This window comes from Serinus canaria, chromosome 5 (assembly GCF_022539315.1).
Source record: "Serinus canaria isolate serCan28SL12 chromosome 5, serCan2020, whole genome shotgun sequence".
Classification (NCBI taxonomy): Eukaryota; Metazoa; Chordata; class Aves; order Passeriformes; family Fringillidae; genus Serinus; species Serinus canaria.
The window spans coordinates 51,925,435-51,944,028 of NC_066319.1; the positions used below are offsets into that span (position 1 = coordinate 51,925,435).

At 42.9% G+C, this 18,594-nt stretch overlaps 1 protein-coding gene across 8 annotated transcripts in view; it reads right to left on the bottom strand.

Moving 5' to 3' along the window:
- Nucleotides 1–14,473, bottom strand: part of CDC42BPB (CDC42 binding protein kinase beta) — a 91,375-nt gene extending 76,902 nt beyond the window's left edge. For all 8 annotated transcript variants that reach the window (XR_007777812.1, XR_007777811.1, XM_050975717.1 and 5 more), the window contains exon 1: nt 14,134–14,473. Coding sequence is in view for 6 of the 8 variants with exons in the window: in XM_050975717.1 (XP_050831674.1) it covers nt 14,134–14,311 (178 nt within the window). In the remaining 2 variants the exon portion in view is untranslated. The remainder of the gene's footprint in view (nt 1–14,133) is intronic.
- Nucleotides 14,474–18,594: the final 4,121 nt, after the last annotated feature.

Sequence of the window (18,594 nt, forward strand, 5' to 3'; positions counted from 1 at the left end):
ACTGTCCGACTGTTTATACTTTAACAGCCCCAAAATTTCACTTTTATAAAAATTTCTTTATGTTTAACTCTTGTTTCCTATATAATTTAAATTTTAAAACAAGTCCACAAAAGCATCATTTAAAAAAAAAGACAAAACAACAAAAACCTAGGTCCGTAAGTCTTTCAAAACAAGTATCAGTCATGATAAAAAAGAAGGAACAGTCATGTGTTAAACTACTCCACTGCATTATCTGCATGAGCAGCAAGGGTCACTTTGTCACTATGTCTGTTACTATGCTCAGACTGCATCACTCATTATTCTTACACAGGAACAAAAATGTACCTAATTGTTTAAAGAAATTTTACAATAGCAGAGTAGCTTATGCAGTTGCTGGCAAAAACTCACTCCCGACTGACTATTCAGCTGTATTTTAAAGGAAAGAAAGAAAACAGGAGCACTTACAACTGTATTACATGAAACCAAAATTTAAGGAATTACACTTCTGAAGAGCCACTCTCTAAAGAATGTATTTTTAAGGAACAAAGAAGTCACTTAGGAATCTCACCTTTCTTATGTGAACATACTTGAACAACTCAAAACCCCAAGTCTAGTAAGAATCTTTATTTCATGTGAGAAGTTTTTCCCTGACTACCACCAGTTCCATCTCTCCTTCAAATATTTTTTCAACAGACATTTTAATTAAAAATCTCAACCTAAAGTTTACTTTAAAGTACAGGAACTTCTAGAAGCACCAGGTAAAAGACATCTGGCTTGACCAATTTTTGTAGTATATTGACCAACATTTTGGACTTTAAATAATGTTTTTTTCCACTCCTTTCTAATTCACAGATCTGCTTATTTTTTATTCCAATATTATAAATTTTAAAACAAATACTATGACTCTCCAACAATCTATTTCTGGATATGTGTTAAAAGATTACAAGCAGACAGTGTTGATTTCCTCTTCCATGAATTGTTATGCACAGCTAAATTTATTTCCTTGCCAATTAATTTTTTTTATTATTTTTTAAACACAAAAGTGATAACAAGCAATCTCCACCCAAGTCCCTCAAAAAATGGAGAGCACAGGTTCTTAAGTGTTATATGGGACATGAGGGGGAGGAAGAGATGAGGGCAAGGAGATTGATCTAAGAAGTAGGTCTTGCCCATGCTTTCCTCTTGCAGAAAGATAATCCATTATCTTTCACCAGCTGTCACCCACAGAGATCTGAAGGTGAATTACTGGAGCACATATTCCAGTAAGGTCTGTATTATTTATTCTGCAGTCACCAAGCATATACTTGAAGAAAAGAGCTATCATTACAATGTGCACAATGACATATTACAGCCACTGACACAAAAGATCACTGCTGCCATGTGTGCACAAGTGTGTACTGCTGCTTTGAAGACATCACGGCAAAGTGCCTTCCCTAAATAAGAAATGAAAGTATAGAATAAGTAAGAATTGAAAAGTGAAGAGTGTGAACAATTAAATGAAAGAGGAAATTTGGGCATTAGTGGAGAATGGTATTTCGCAGTAGTTTTAAGCAGCAAGACTCAGTCTACAAAAAAAATCATTGCCATTATTTCAATGTTTTCTTTTTCTCCCAAGGTAACTCCACAGCATGCAAGCACCAGAGCATTTGAAACAACTACACAACACTTTGAGAAAGGTTTCTTCTGAAAAATGAACACATGTTAGAAAAGTTTCTTCTGAAAAATGAACACATGTTATCAACTGCTCAGACACAGACAGACACAGTCCTTGCCCCAGAGGGGCAGTGGACCATTACATTATATAGTGCTCTCAATGAATGCCTTCATGACGTAGCTGACAATGTATGTTCTCTGAGAAGGGTATTTACCAGACTTTCAGGCACTTAGGAATGTAGGAATTTTGAAGAATGTTATTATTTTGCAAGGGTTTTGCTGTAAGCAAAATACTCAAAGACACAGATTTGTATTCACTGTATGGAAAGTGCCACTTTGATACCTTTTAAATACAGAACAGCACTAAAGGATTCATTTCTTAGGTTTTGTCCCATTTGTACATTGTTACCCTCATCATTGATAGCACTTCCGTATGCCAATATAATTTTGAAACACTGGAATTGTTGTGCATTTTGGTTAGCTGAGTCTACTATCATGAATCAAGAATAACAGCATTAAAGCAAGTCCAACTTCATGTAAATCGTATGAGTTCTCAGTTTACAGAGAAAACAAAAAACCCCAGCTAGTATCTCCCAATACATCTTCCTCTTATGAGGAACATTTGTTTCACCCTGTTGTTAGCAACTCCTTACCTAGACTCCTTATAGTGTCTGATATAAGCATATTAGGAGCTCTACTAGATAGAGATCCTTTGTGATATGAGAACATATCTAGTACAACAACTAAACCTGTACTTTTCATAAAGGATGATTCAGGCTTGCAGTCATGCAGGGAGGGCAGGCTCTTCTGACAACTCCACAGAGGAATGCTTTAAAATATCCAAGTGCTATCAAGGCTAACTAGACATAAGGAAACCACACTTGAGAGACAGCACTAAACATAAAATATAGGTTCAAAGTTCTTAAAACCTGTTCTGGCAAATTCACTGCCAGGAACAAGGAAACTGGTGCTTTCTTTAAATACATGGAAGAACAACACGAACAAAGTTTAGTGTCCCTTCATTTACAAGCCTAGTTATAAGCTTGTCAATACTTATGGTCAGACTGTGGTAAAATGCCAGCCAACCAAGGTGACCACCTGAGACTATCAAAAAACAAGTTATGTTAGCTACTTTATCTACAACAAGAAGAAGATGCTACTTCACATATTGCTTTTCATTCGGAGAAGTATGAAGAACAACTATTTACTATTAGAACAGCCATGATGTTAAATATACTCGTTAACTCGAGAAAAAATATACTGAACCTCAGAGTAAACTTAGTTTGGAAGGGACTTCTGGACATCAGAATCCACCCAAATTACTCAAAGCTGAGATAACATCAAAGTTCAATCATGTGACAAAGGCCTTGTCCAGCTGAGGTTTGTTGCCAGGATAAAGAGCCTTTCATCTTTCTGGGTGACTCTTCCAGTGCAAGACCATGCTCAGGAGGAGTACCTTCATTTTTCTCTCACAAAGAGTCAGAATCCTCCTTGCCATAGCCTGTGTCCACTGTTTGTCCTTCTTGGCAATGCACCCAGGAAGCATCTGACCCTCTGTTCTCCCATACCACACGTGTGGCAGTGGAGGCTAATGATGAGATTTACTGTCTCCCGGCATCTCAGGCTTTTGTCGCATCTCACGTTCTTCAGGCCCTCAGCCACATCAGTGGTTTACTCCTAGTCACTTCAGCTTCCCAGTGGTTCTTCTCTACTGGGAAGCTCTGAACTAGACACAGTACAAGAGAAGTGGCCTTGGAAGAGTAGTGTAAAGAGAATAACAACTACTTCCCTCAGCCTGCTGGCTACACTCTCCAGATGCAGTCCTATACACAGGCAGCTTCCATTTCTACAATGATACATCCCTGACTTTTTCAACTAATGTTTACCAGGATCCACAAATCCTTTTTTGTAAGGCTGTCTAGATGGTCATTCCCAACTTTTCCAGCTGCACATAGCAAGACTTTGCATGTCATGCTGAATTTTGTGATGTTTCACAGTCTGAGGGAAGTATAATGCTATATACAAAAGGCAGAATATGGAATGTAGTATCTGCTATCCTCACCTTCAAAGCCTGCCTGAAACATTAAATACAATCTTTATGATGTTTAACACTACCCACAAGAACAGGAAGTCAATAACTAGATAACCTACATACAGCTTTGGTTCTGTCAGGATAAACCAGGGCAACTTCTCCCGGTCTGAGCCACTCAAATACATACATACCTTTAACATGGATGAAAATTACTGCAAAGCCCTTTCCTAAGGGCAGTAAAAACTTCTTCGCAAATAGCTTTTAATTTTCTTAATTAAAAATCTCCCACTTCCCTCCTTCACAAAATGTCAGGGCTTTTATCTTCACAATTCACATCAGAGTCAACTTCAAGATGCACAAGGATTGATTATTTCTAGCCACAGATGTAAACCTGACTAGGTCATGCCTGCCAGGGTCAAGCCTGCCCAGTATAGCCCTGTTGGTACAGCACTGCATCCAATCCAGTAAATCCTGCTGGCCCACAGTAGTAAACACACACTGATTACCAGAGTTCAGTTGCCTTAATAACCAGTAAATACTTCTAGGGTAAGATAAAGACAATCTGTGGGTCTGATACAGCCTCCAGTGAGGCATCCCCACACTATGTTGTCCCAGGTTATCTGGAGTACCAGGCCAGAAGAACCACAGTTTAAAAACAGCTGTGTATATATTGACATTATTCCCAACTTAAATATCAACTGTTCAGGAAACTAAAGGCTGAACTAACTGGTAATGGAAATCTTCAATTACATAGAGTAAGTTAACACAGTCAAACTTAACTCCTCTATGCAGTGATATGATGCCACATGACCTAAGGTGTTTTACTACAAGTAGGCTGGTCTGGAAGGAAAATGTGTGTGCTTCTTCCCTGTGACACAGCTGAACTGCAACTTCTCAGACCATCTGCTCTGCGAGTTTAGGAAAAATACTTATTACCCATTAAAGGCAGAAATATTAAATACCACAGGCTCCATCCTTCACTCTGCACTTCCAACCCAACATCTATCAGTTATTCCACTATGATGTCTAGATCACTTTTAGATTCTTGTATGTGTAAAACTTTTCTTCTCACAGCCTCCTGGAGGAAATCCCATGGTTCTGAATCACAAAAATGTCTTTTCCTTGAAAATGTGTAACTTGAGAGCATTCCAGGGCAACAATGCCACCCTAAAAGTAGCCACTGATAGGGAGAACAGAATGAGATTCCCTCCTTGGCTTAAAGAGCATACAAACTAAAAAGAAAGAAAATGTGGTCAGATATTACATTCCTATTTCATGCTGACATAATGTAAGCAATCACAGACTAGACATAAAAACCTAAATCCTTAATTCAAAAATTTTAATACAAACATCTTACTCAAGTACACCTGACTAAAGGAAAAACACCTAACAACAGGAAAAATTTGCTTTTTGTCCTTTGGATCCAGAGTCCAAAAAATAGAAGCCTGAAGAACAAAGCCTGCAGAGCTTGCACACTGGGTGACCATCTCTCAGGGCTCATTAGAGACAGACCACAGCCATGCAGTCATGATACACAGAAATGGAGGTGGAGGGAACAAAAACACATGACAACCCAACTAATCCTATCAGAAAAAGAGCTAAATGTAAAGACTAAACATGCATCTTAAAAAGCAAACCTTTGGGAACATATTTCAAAATGATATAATAGGATCTTCATGCCTGGAGTCACCCTCCTGCTGTTTCTACTCTGCCTTAATTACACTAAAATAAAAGGCACTCAGAACATTCCAGCTTCCTGTATTGATAATCCAAGTCACATGGGCAGCAGTAAGGCTGGCAGCACGTAGAAAAGCTCCATGAAGAAGCCAGCTTTTGAGGAAAGATGTGCAAAATGAATATCATAGAGGCCACGTTAAAACATCAGCAATCCTAAGGTGTGCAAGGCAATGCAGACAACCCCTACCCACTCCCAAGGTACACACCAAATCTCTTTAAGAAGTAGTGGGGGGAACCAGGGACAGAGGAATTCCTCAAGAGTGGGAAAAAGATTCCAGATGTCCCATGAGTATTACCATGCAATTACTAGAAACCTTGTCCTCCCTCAGATAAGGACAGAGATTTCAAAGGCATACAGTTTAGTTCTTAGGCTAAGGGACCATTACTGGCAGGGAAATCATAATAGACAACCCCCTATACCTCTATAGTGATTGCTGTGCTTTAGGTAAAGTCATACCTCCTGTAAAAAGAATTAATCCACATTTCATGAACTACACAGTCCCAAATAAATGTACAATATTGCCAGAATTGCTGCAACACTTCTTTAAGACTGACTTCTATATACCTACTCAAACAAGTTTAAAACAGGTGTCATTTTACTTGTTACTTCACCTTTCATCAAATCTTTTGATGACAATTAGAACAACATAACTCACGTTTAAGCTAAATTAAAAGTCCAGACAGAATTTTGTATTGACTTTTCCAAAAGTCTGAGCATGAACATCTCATAAAACTGGCATAAATATTCCAAGCAAGACGACACACTAAACTGGCATAAATATTCCAAGCAGGACGTCACAAAGCAATTATCCATGTTTATTTTCATGTTGGAGAACAATTATAAATTATGAAGAGAATTTGGGATATGTTTAAAATTAGTGCTGCTTCTGTCCTCTTCTCAGCCTTTTGGGGAGAACATATTTACCCCTCAATGGCACTGCACTTAAATTAAGAACTATACCTCAGACTTAACTCATGCACATCTGATTAATAAATTCCACACAGTTTCAATGTCTTACTACTTGGTAAAAATATCCCCACCACTTTCTAAAGCTCAGACTCCTTTATAGATGTCTTAGGTCGGGTATCCAGAAGAACTAATCACATTTGAAGCTTTAGGCCATGGTTAAGTAATAACACGTTTCAGTGTTAAGACCCTGATGACATGAATGATAGAAATTAAGATCTCAGGCACTTCAGGATGCCTAAGGCCTCAGCTGGAAATGATGGATGCACACACTTAATCTGAATGCACTCTAAGTATATCTTCAGACATGATTACTGAGGTCTATGCAAAAGCAGGGCTTAAGAAAACAGTGTGTAGTTTCCTACTGAAGAAAGCTACATTCATTATAGTGAACAAGATCTTTATAAATGAAAGCCTGCATTCTGGCAGTCTGCATATGCTGATGAGAAAAATAGGCTGGAAGCTTTTAGTGTTAGGAGACAGCTAAAAACTGAACAGAGCACATTGAACCACAGAGCAAATGTACATAAAAATTCTCAGACCTGGAGAATATTTTAAATTAAATTCTTAAAAAAAATTTAAAAAATAAATAAAATGCAAAGCCCCCTAGCACTTCAGTGGGATATAACAGTGATCATGATACAAGCCCTTTGGTAAATGAAGAATACATTGGAACTCTCAAGTGTACCTTATGAGACTTAGGAAACAAATGTCAACTCTATTTAAAGTATTATCAAAAGCAAAAATACATTAAAAAGCTTTAACAAGTCCCTTCTAGTTTTCTAAGCAGTTTATTTGTGGTACATTGTCCTTCTAATTTTTTCAAACTTTGGTAATGAAAAAGATGAACCCATAAATTTTTCATAATCCTAGGCACTGCATTCTGTTAATGACACAGATAAATTTGCAATTATTAAGTATTATAATTCTTCCTTTTTGTAATACCCATCTTAAACCAGCTTGCATTAATTGCCTCAAATTACATGTAAGGGGAAAAGTGTAATTTTTTATAAATTTAAAGAATCTGTAGTTTAACATTCCAGCTAATCTCAATTACAGATCAACATTCCTAAAACCTAAAATATTAATATTCAACCATAAAGTAGAAGTAACTTGCTAAAAAAAGCCAATGAAACAAGTATTTTCAGTTCTGATTCATACAATTAAAGTCATTTGTTCTCGTAGGTGTGGAAGAAACTGACTCCTTCCCACACATTAATTGTTTGCAAAAATAGATTAGTTCAACTTAATTTGATAAAAAAGTTCATTGTACTAGATCTGTTGACTCAACTGACTTTCAAGACATTTCCACTGATAGTGTTTAACTCTGACAACCATGCAAGTTTTAAGGATGTAAATTGAGTCTTTTTTTTGCAAAATATTTTATCTTAATATTATCTGTGAAAACTCAATATGAAAATAATTTAGATTTGCAAGTGAAACAAGACAGAAAAAAAGTTACATTTATGGATGCTTACGAAATCTTACTTCTGCATTATAATCTTACACTTTATCATGTACCATCTAGAAACTACTAGCTGCACACATTTTCCTGTCTGAAGACAAACTTATCAGTAGCTTATTTACCCCCTTCTGAGTTTTCATAGATAAACAAAATTTAAATGCAAAATATAGATCACAGCCTTCAATACACCACATAATTCCTCAAGCCCTTACTAAAGACTGGAGCTGTTTATTAGCACCCTCATCCACAGGAGAAAAGCAATACTGACTTCCTTCTATAGGACAAAAGACAATCTTCACCCAGGCCATCTGTCACTTTAACAGCACATGCCAATGGGCCTCATCCTCCAGACCCTGTTACTTTGCCACTACTAAACCATGACTGCAACATTCAGTCCCAATGCTTCACAGCATGAAGTTTTACAGAAAAAGTCATTAAAGGATACTGTCTCATTCTAAAAATAACAGATTAAAACAGATGTCCTGTAAAGAGTCCAGCATCATACAGCAGCGGGATTTTAACCACATGCCCTCATGTCACTAGTCCTGACTACAATGCTGTCAAAGCTAACATGGCAGTTAGGATTAATTCATGCTGAAGTAGCCAAAACATACAATCCTTGAAGAGAACAAAACCAGTTTCATCAAAGCAGAGAATGCAGGAAACTGGGATTCAGCAGCCAGGGTCACACTATGGTGCCAGATGACCATCATGACCTTTTTACAGAAGGTGATCCAAGCTATGGTGCCCCATCTATGACCACAGGAAAGCATTCAGGAGCAGGGAAGAGTTCTAGCTGCATCCACACTGCACAAAAAACCCTGTGGTCATCACCTCTCCAGAACATCTGCAAGGCACCTGTAGCTGTACCCTGCCCCAGTGGGCCCTCAGTGCACACCACCCTCCTGCCACTAGCTCTGGTATAAGGAATTGTAACAGGCTTCAGTGAATAGAGGATAATGTAGAGGAGACTTAGCCAAAACCTGAAATTCAGTTTTCTTGTTCATCAGCTGTCTTCATTATCCAACCACTGTCACTTCACACACATGCCCAACAGGCTTATCTCTCACTGCACAGCTTCTGCCTGCACAGAGAAGGACGTTATATGAGCTGGCAGATCCCGAGGCCCCTTCCTGAATTTTTATGTGTATTTCTGCAAGCAGGGGAAGGAGAGGAGTGCCAAAGGGAAGGAAGAGAGGAGTTTAAGCCCTCAAGTCAAGAGATATGACGTGTTATCAAGTGACAGTTTTTCCTGGTGTAACCCCAAAAGACCAATGGATCCTCATAAGCAACCCTAAAAGTCCATCAGCTCTGAGGTCATCTCAAAAATACTTGAGGATAGTTCTGCCTCCTATGCCAGCAGCACACTTGCCACATATTGTGCCCCTGCCCTTAGCCAGTACTTTTTCTAATACAGCAGAACCTGTACACAGGACTAGGTCAACCCTGTAGCTAGTTTAGAAGATCCTCTAGTGCAGGCTGGAAAGACACTTTCTCAGGCTCACATGTACACTTCTGAACACAACTGCTCTCAGGCTGAGAGAACAGGCTCTACACTGCTCTGACAGAAAGGCCACCCTGCAAGGTTATCCCTTCCCTAATTAGAAGGGATAACCTAATTAGGTATTTTTTTATCTGAAAGGTAAAGGTGACTCTTTAGGCAGAAATGAAAGGAGGAAAGACTAGGCCTCGGACTCAACTTGCAGAGCTCACAGATCCCCTCCAAATGGCCAGATCCAAACCCGAAACACCAGTCCCAACAGTGACCTAAACTCGTGAATCACTGCACCAGCACAGCAGCCCTTCTCAGTCAATGTTCTGTGCATGATTTTTTCCATCTATGGTCCATACTCAAGTGTAAGAAATAAATACCCAAAAGTGGCAATTCAGGGCTAGGCTAGAGGTTGCTTTGAGCACTCTGTGTGTACATTTTTTCTCTCCTCCAGTCCACACTAGGAATATACTGATGTTACTACAACAGCATCCACTGTCTATTATGCCAGACTGTCTTCAAGAGCTCAGCAGCAAGTGCCAAGCTGGCCTACTTGTGCTAATCATCTGCATCTTCTTCATGTTCCTCACAGCTTCAGCATCCTTAGAGTTCCTCTCAGGAAAAAATAAAAACAAACACAGAGACAAAAAACTCCACCACCACCATCCAAAAGCAGAACACCTCTCTAGCTGGGTAGCAGACCTTGCATAAACTGAGAACACAGAAGATAAGTCAGCATTCAAACTGACAGGTCATAACAAATGAGGAGAAATTCCACAGAAGTGTTTTGTGAGCCTGTGTCAAACAAAAACAACAAACTACTAAACTACTCTGATATGGGGTTTGAGGTGCTGCCACAGTGAGAACCAGCCAGTACAGAGTCTGGGAGTGAGACAACACTGAATGAAGTGTATGGGGACACATGCCACCTTGCCCTCTGTAGCAGGCCAGCAGAATGGAACAGGGTCAGAAGAAACAAAGGCTGAAGCAAGAGAGGCTGTGCAGCACCAGAATCATTTTGAATACAAATAAGGCCCATTCCTGAGACTCTCCTCTGAATGTGTTTAACTACTGGCTGCAAACTGTGACAAGCAGCTGTCCAAAACTGCCAGAAGTTTGGTGAAGCCAGTTGCACCAGTCCCTGGTGACTGGAAGGAAGGGGCAGTGAGCACCAGTCACAGCCTGCTAAGATAACTCCTGAAAAACCAGGTGATGTCAAACCAGCACAGAAGTGATGCCAGCCAGCAAGGTGCCCTGCAAGCAGCCACTCTAGCACAGGGTTATGCAAGACTCAGATGGCTCAGTATGAGAGAACAAGAGGCTCCATGGGGAGGAACATGCTGTACCTGAAAGCTGAAGGACAGGTGGTGCAGACACCTGAGCTGTGACTGTGCTGCTCCAGCACTCTTGTACTTCTCCTTGTCAGAGTAAACAAGGGACAGCATTTTCTGCAGGAAAAGTCTCTTGGGACATCCCTCTGCAGTGCATGGACAATACACACTGCAGCACCCATAGTCCATCAGGTAAGTCCAAAGTCCAGGCAGCCTCCTTGGTGCCTGCTGATAGCTTCAGGTAGTCCCACTTTCAGACAGGAATGAGCAAAGCCAACTAGAATAAACAGGACTCCTCGCTATTTCTCCCTCTAGGAGCAGCAGATGCAGCACCAGTTTAAAAGACACTAAGCACAGATTTGGGAAGTTCTTTCTGAACATGTAGACATGGGTCTGTTACCTAACAGACTTGGATTCAATTCCTAAGAATACTGAGCATTATTTCAATATCTATTATATAAACAGTGATAACCAACTGGGTGCAAGCTTATTCAACAGAAGTTATAATTAAAAATAACTAGAAGAAAAGAACTTTGAACTCCTCACTTGCAGTTCAGCTAGCTCTCCTCCAAAGACACTTGGCATAAAGATATGTGTATTATACATCCAGTATAGGGAAAGAACAGTCTGTTTGAAAGCTCCATTCACCATGGGAAAGCTATAATTGACAAGGTTAAAATGGCAGATTCTTACAAGATTTGTAAAGCAATGGAAGCCACAAGCTGCCTCAAGGCAAAGGACCACACCCTGAGCTCTTCTATGGTTAGCAAATAGGAAGAAGATGTAAGCCTGTGGCAGGACTACCAGGAAGCAGCAGAGGAATTAATAGGACAGAAGCAATGGGATGCACCATACGGAGTTTACCAGCCTCCACAGGTAAGGTGCAAGGCTTCCGCAGATGTTGAATAGAGAGGAGGTGGCCTAAGTCTTGCAAGATTAACATGGGGCTTAATTTTCTGGACTCCCCATTTCTCCAGCATCCATCAACTACAGAGTATGAGCAGCACCATGCTGTCAGAAAGCTGAGATACCCATATTCAGCAACTACACATTCTCCTCTGCACCCCACAGCCAGAAAAAATCCCTGCCTCAACTACCACGCCTGAACTCCATTTTCTCTAGCCAATTAAGAAGACAAGCAAATGCATTAACCACGCTGAATCATTTCCAGGGAATTTTACAGGTGTGATACCTCACACCCAGTTTTAAAATCACAATTGTAAAAAAATGTTTGTTATATAGCTCATCTTAATTCAAATTTAATACCTATGCAGCTTATTTCCATTGTCAGTGCTAAGTCTCCATTTTGTCAAAAGGAAATTCCTTCTGTCTCCAGTTGATAAAGAAACACTGATCTTCAAAGTATATCCCAAATATTTAACTACACTCTGATGCTTCTACAGACACATAACAGCACAGAAAACTTGTGCACATTAATCCAGAATATCTTCTAACAGCAAATCAGGCTGTAATTAAGACACATCATGACATAAGGAAGATTAGCATGTTTGGCATGATATTTTCCTTATTAGCTGGAGGCAGAAACAAGTTCCTTGTCAGTGGAAACACACTGTGAGGGCATTGGGACACAGATAAAAGGTGTCTCATTGCTGGCACTTACTTGTTTTTAACAGCTTGAAGGAAAGGAAGGAACACACAGTATCAACTGTAATTGGTTTTAAGGGTATCCCTTGTTGATGGAACACAAATATACAGTCCAGACTTAGGTCCACCCCCTTACCATCAAGAGTCTGGATTATAAACTTTTATCCCTACTCTGCAGCACCAGATGGTAGCTCACATACATTTCAATTATTTATTGAATAGGCACTTTGTTATACCAGGGTAATCCCACACTGCAGTAAAACCTACACACTGTTTTTATTGCAAGCTATACTTTTCATCAAGTCAGTAACCTTTTCACATTCAGTGAACACAATAAATAGAATTAAAAGAAGCGATTTTATAAACAATTGGATAATCGGCCTCTCCATGACACAAAAAATGACAACGCTGGGATCAATCAGTAAGACACAACCACCAGCAGCGCTATAGAAAAAGCATATCATTCTCTGGCCTGCCCCAAATCCTTCCAACTTCAGTTTTCAAAGTATGCTGCAGTCTGATCTATCACACTTAACTATTTGTTGGTGCTCACTCCTTTAAGCCATCAGCATGAAAACAAAAAGGCTGAATGTTCTTTGCAGAAGACATACAAAGCTCCCATGACAAAACAAATAATCAATGTTCCCCAGGCTGCAGCCTTGCGGGGCAGATGTGATAAAGTGGTTAATTATTCAGTTGGCAATCGCATTACTGACGTCAATAGAAGAGTCCAGGAAGTGAATCCTCTTAGTTTGTTAGTGTATGACAAAGAGTGGTGGTCCCCACAGAAATTAAGGAGAACCAGCTGTCCCTTCATGTTGGTGCTCTGGTCTCTAGTGCTAAAGACACACATTTGCATTTACTGAAGTAAATCTGCCCCTCCCTCTCCCTTAGGATATCCTTTGTTTTGTTGGTTGGGGGATTTTTGTTGTTTTTTGAATTTTTAAGAGTGCTCTTTTAAAGCCTAATTAACTGTACATGCATGGAACAGCTGATAAACGGGGCAACCTTCTCGTGAGCAATGATCATTCCTCCCTCCCCTCCAATTCTTATTCCATGGAGAAGTTAAGTCACCTTCGTCATACATTATTATTCATAACTTACTCAGCTGAATAAACCAGTCAGCCACCATGGCCGTCTTAACATAAATTCATTTAGACATGCAGCAGGGAAGGATCTCTACTCTCCACATACCTCTAGTCAAGAGCCTTAACTAACCAACATTGGATGGAAAACTTTTATCCTAAGTGCCATCAAAAGTATCCACATCTTCTTTTGTCAGCATGCTCCGGACTATTGGAGGTCTCTCGTTATCAGGCTGCTTAACAGTAGGGAACCATTAAACAAAGCTCTTAGAAAGGCTGCCTAGAAATACTCTGTCCTTGGGGGGCATGCCCAAATTAAAAGACAGCATGATGAACGGGAACTGTTGTTTCTTCGAGCCACACACACACACACACACGCCCTCACTAAAGCAAGGAGCCGGCACCAGAGCAACATTTCAAAGCCTGAGCCTGGTGCTCTCCCCTCCCCCAGGTAGGAAACCCTCCGAGGAGCACTGGATTAGCCTGACGTTTCAGGCTAAGCCGAGCACGATTTCAGGCCAAGGACACTCCGCTGCTGCTCCTGCTGCCGGCTGCCAAGCGGTTCGCCCGGGACCGAGGGAGGAGACCTGGAGGGTCAAGGCCCGGCTGGCGGCGGGGGTGTTCCCCAGGGAGGCGCCGCATCCAGGGGCGGCGTCTCCGGCCGCTGCCGGGAGCGGCGGTGGGAGCGCACTGCGGGGCCGGGCCGCCCCCGGCCAGCCCGCCGCCCCTCACCGGGCACCGCGCGCAGCCCCCGCCACCCGGTCCAGCGGCCCCCGCCCGGGCTCACCCCACTCGAGGAAGTCGGACACGTATCGGTCGCGGCGGAGCGGCGAGTCGCGGCTGCACTCGGCATAGACGCCGACCAGGAGGTCGAGCAGGGTCTCCACGCTCAGCACGCTGTCGTGCCGCTGCGGCCCGTCCAGCACCAGCTGCTCCAGCCGCTTCAGCCGCACCTTGGCCGACATGGTGCCGCTCGGGCGGCGGGCGCGGGGCGCGGACGGGAGGGGGCGAAGCGAAGGCCCCGGGGCTCAGCCGCTCTCAGCCGCCCCGTGCCGCCTCCCGCGGCCGAGCGGCTCCTTCCACGGGCTCCGCGTCGGGCACGGACGGTCCATGGGCCGGACCCGGCCACCCCCCGCCCCGCTCCGCTGCGGCCTCGCCCCGGCGGCGGGGAAGGGCCGATCCCGCTGCTGATCCCGCTCCTCCTCCCCGGGCCCGGTGCGTCCCTCGGAGCGCCTCCGGCCACGCCCACCGCGCGGCGCCCGCGCGCTCCGACGTGGGCAGGGCCGCGCGCAGGAAGGTTGGGCCGGGCGGCGCCCCGTAGCGGCAGATTCGCCGCGGAGAGTGTGAGGGGCGGTGTGGGCTGCGCGTCTGCGTCGGCACTTTCGTGTTTGTGTGTCTGTGTGTTATCCCCAGTCAGGAGGTTCTTTGGTGTCAGATCTGTGTGTGCTTTCAAGCACGACGAAGGAGCCCTAGTCAGTGGCACAGGCAGCATCCCTCCCTCACCTGCTGGCTCTAGCGAGCTTCATGGTGTTGTTGGTGTCTGTTTACGTGCAGAGAATCACAGGCTCTTGGAATGGGTCTGGGACCACAATGGGGAGTCTTGTCCAGCCTCCCTGCTCGAGCAGAGTCACCCCAGAGCACATGGCACGGGATGGCATCCAGATGGCTCTTGCGAGGGAGACTCCACACCTTCTCTGGACAACCTGTTGCAGTGTGTGGTCACTGCACAGTGAAGTTCTTCCTCATGTTCAGGTGGAACTTCCTGTGCATCTGTGTGCTTTTGCCCATTGCCTCTTGTTCTGTTGCTCAGCACCACCAAGAAGAGCCTGGCTCCATCCTCTTGCCACCCTCCTTTCAGATACTTGTGGACATTGATGGGGTCCCTCCTCAGGTTTTCTTGAGGCTGAACAGGACCTGCTCCCTCAGCCTTTCCTCATAAGAGAGATGCTCCAGTCCCCCAGTTATCCTTCCTGTTTTCCACTGGACCTGCTCAAGGGGCTCCATTGCTAACTTGGGTAAAATACTTTAGGTCCAAGTATCCTATTGGTGAACGATTAAGTGTAATACTAAAGATCACACCTACAGGTCAGAAATACTCCTGCCCGGATGAAGACTCTTTCTCTGAGCATGTGTAGCTCAGTGTTAGCTGGAGTTATGCAACTTTTATGGAAATAACTAAACAGTCCTAGTAGAGGGGCTGAGCTTCGGAAGTTGCTAACTCTGAATTTCTGTTTTGAATAATGGTGCAGAAACTCTGGTGGCTTGTGCTTGATTTGTGCAATAACACTGAGCCCCCAGGCTTGCACAACCCTGAAATAAATAATCAATGTCTCTCTCAAGTGTGAAATTCTTGGAGTGTTGCACACCAAATAATGATTCCCATTTCATGGACAACATCTGTGTCCAGTGTGTGTGCCCTGGCCTGTGCCATCCCGACAGGGCTGCAGGGCAAAGTTCCCATCCCCATGCTTGGCCCTGAGGACCAGGCAGCCTGCCTGAGCCCCCAGCCCCACACCTGGCCATGCCAGACCATGGGTTCCCGTGGAGGATGTGGTGACCCCAGGGCCACCAGCCCTACAGGTCTTCACTGGATGCTGTGGCCACTGGGAGAATTCTCTGACCACACCTGGAGTGGGGCCTTCTCTTTCCCAACCTTGTTCATATTCCCTGCTCTGTGTCTTGCCTCAATGGGACTGGTAGGGTAGGCATGGCTTTGCAGCAGGACATGGTGTCTGGAAGCTGTGGCTTTTTATGCCTTTTAGAACCTCCCTGGTGACTGGACTTTATTTCCCAGCAGCAACTAGCCTGGGCAAAAAGAGCCCTGTGTGTTCACAGCTGCTGCCCTTGATCCCTTGAAGGAGCAGGGAGCTGGGTGTAAGGCACTCAAACCTTTCCTCAGCACTGCTTTTTTTCCCATCACAGCTTATTCTGAGAACTGTTCTCTCTGGAAGCTACAGCACCTCAAGGCAAGATGCTGAGTAGCTTGGGATGGGAGTTTACTTCTGCAGGAATGTAGCCAGTCAGGTCCTGATGCAAAGCTGAACTGGCAAGGATGCTATTTCCTTGCCTGTCTCCCCCGGCAGGTAGCTGAAGTGCTGTGCGTTAGAAACCATCGCACCGGAAAGGAGGCAGCCGAGCGCTGGCTGTGTCTGGGCTGGGAACAGCCTGCCTCCGGCAGCAGGAGCCAGACTGGGCTTTGTTCATGGTCAGACGTGACATGGCAGTCACTGCCGAAAGACCTGTACGGTCCCATCTGTCACCTCCAGGGCCAATAGCGAGGCCAAACCCAAGCCGAGCTGCACACGGGGAGCTGCCCTTTCCCAAGGGTCGGGAGCACAGCTCAGCAGAGCGATGGGATATTTATTGTGGAGCAGACCATGTGACACAGAGGAACAGCAGCTGATTACAGAAATACCTGTTCCTAGGATCCCTTGGCCCTCAGGAATGTTTGATATCTCTTTGGCAGCAGATATCTGTTACATTTGAAAGCTACTCAGTTCATAATAATACCATCCTCTGCATTTGGACCTAGTACCTGGGTCAAGAAGATACAGGCGTGTTGGGACCTGTTAATTTTTAAAAATGCAAGTTGATAGAAGATCCTATGAATCACACAGAGAACCTATAATTTTAAAACAAAGAAAACCCACAGTAGACTAAAATAGTTTTGTTTTTCCTGAAAAACAAAAATCTTTTGTTTTTCCTGAAAAACTTCTATCTTTTTGTACTTCCTTCTGCAAACATCCATTTGAAAAAAAAGTATTTTGCAGCAGATCTCGAAGTTTTCATTGTTCTCTCGAGGTGTTCCTCCTTGGTTACAGTTGCTTCATCTGACCTCATACTGTGTCATATCACAGATACATTCATTTAGAGGAGCCTTGGTATTTTAACAATCACAATTGTTCTTGTGATGCTGTTCCTTTATTTAAAAAGAGAGCCTAACATTTTCAGCTTATTACCACTTTGGAGAGTAATTTTCACGCAGTTGATGAGAGTAACGGCCAGGGAGAACAGAATTTTAAAGATCCTGTTACAATATCTGTCTTTGCCCTTCTTATCTGTTCCTGCAGGTGGTGATTATCATCACCTCCTTCAGCAAGGAAGAGATAAAGGAGATTGCAGCTCGGTGAAGAAATAGCCATCTCCACCTACCAACCGCTCTGCTCTGTTGTTTCCAGTATCCTCAGTCTGGTTTGCATTAGCAGAATTCAGGGGTTTCGGGAGCTACTCCTAAATTGCACCAGTAGCAGGGAAGAGCTGGGTCCAGTGCTGGGAGAAGGACAGATGGGTGACAGATGATGTTGAACCCGGCTTTAACAGCTATGGAAGCTTTAGCACATCAGAGCAGCACGTGCAGGATTATTTATGAGCGATACTGTAGGTATTGCAAAATTAGGTGAAATTTGTTTTTAAAAACCCTTGCAAAGAGTTAAAAGCTGTGTGCATTGTAAATAATTCTGGGTCTTAACAGCAAGGGTTTCAGCTACAAAAAACTCTCTTGAGCTAAAAGGTGACATTTGGTATTCCTACTAGGAATTGTATGTAAACTTGGAAATGTAGCTGAAGGTATTCTGCTTCTGTTACTCATCTGTGCCAATTCCAAAGGCTAAAAATAAATGTGATCTGGCTAAAATGAACTAAATGATCCATCTTACCAGTTCCTTTTTCCTATGGCATATTTAAGTGGAAAAATACAGCCACTTTTTCTGGAACAGATCTGTTTTTAAAATTTTAAGGGTTTTGTTTGTTTGTTTGTTTAGGGGTTTTTTGGGTTTTTTTGGCAAGTGAACAGGTTCTCAGTTTTCTCACTTATCTGCAATCATTGTAGATCTGCAGAACTGAAGGCACAAAATCCATGTGGCTACAAAAAAGTTTTTATGAATCCAATGAACTCAATCAACTTAGGTGTTTTTTGTTTACTTTTTTGTTTGTTTGGTTGTTGGTTTTGTTTTTGTTGGGTTGTGATTTTTTTTTGGTTTTTTTTTTTGGTGGCTGTACTCCAAGTAACTTAGTAACTTGTAGAGGGAGAAATTCTGTTACAGAATTTTGATGGCAACAGGAAATAGCTGTGTCACTGCTTTATGACTTCAGGAAAATCCACCCACAGATCATTTTGGAATTTAGGAAAATGAAGAAATAGAGAGTATGGACAGAAATTGCAAGCATAGCTCATTAACTAGGGAAACACCATGCTAAAAATAAAAAGTGAAGAAGTTGCAGCTATCTCCTTTGTTACATTCAGACAGAT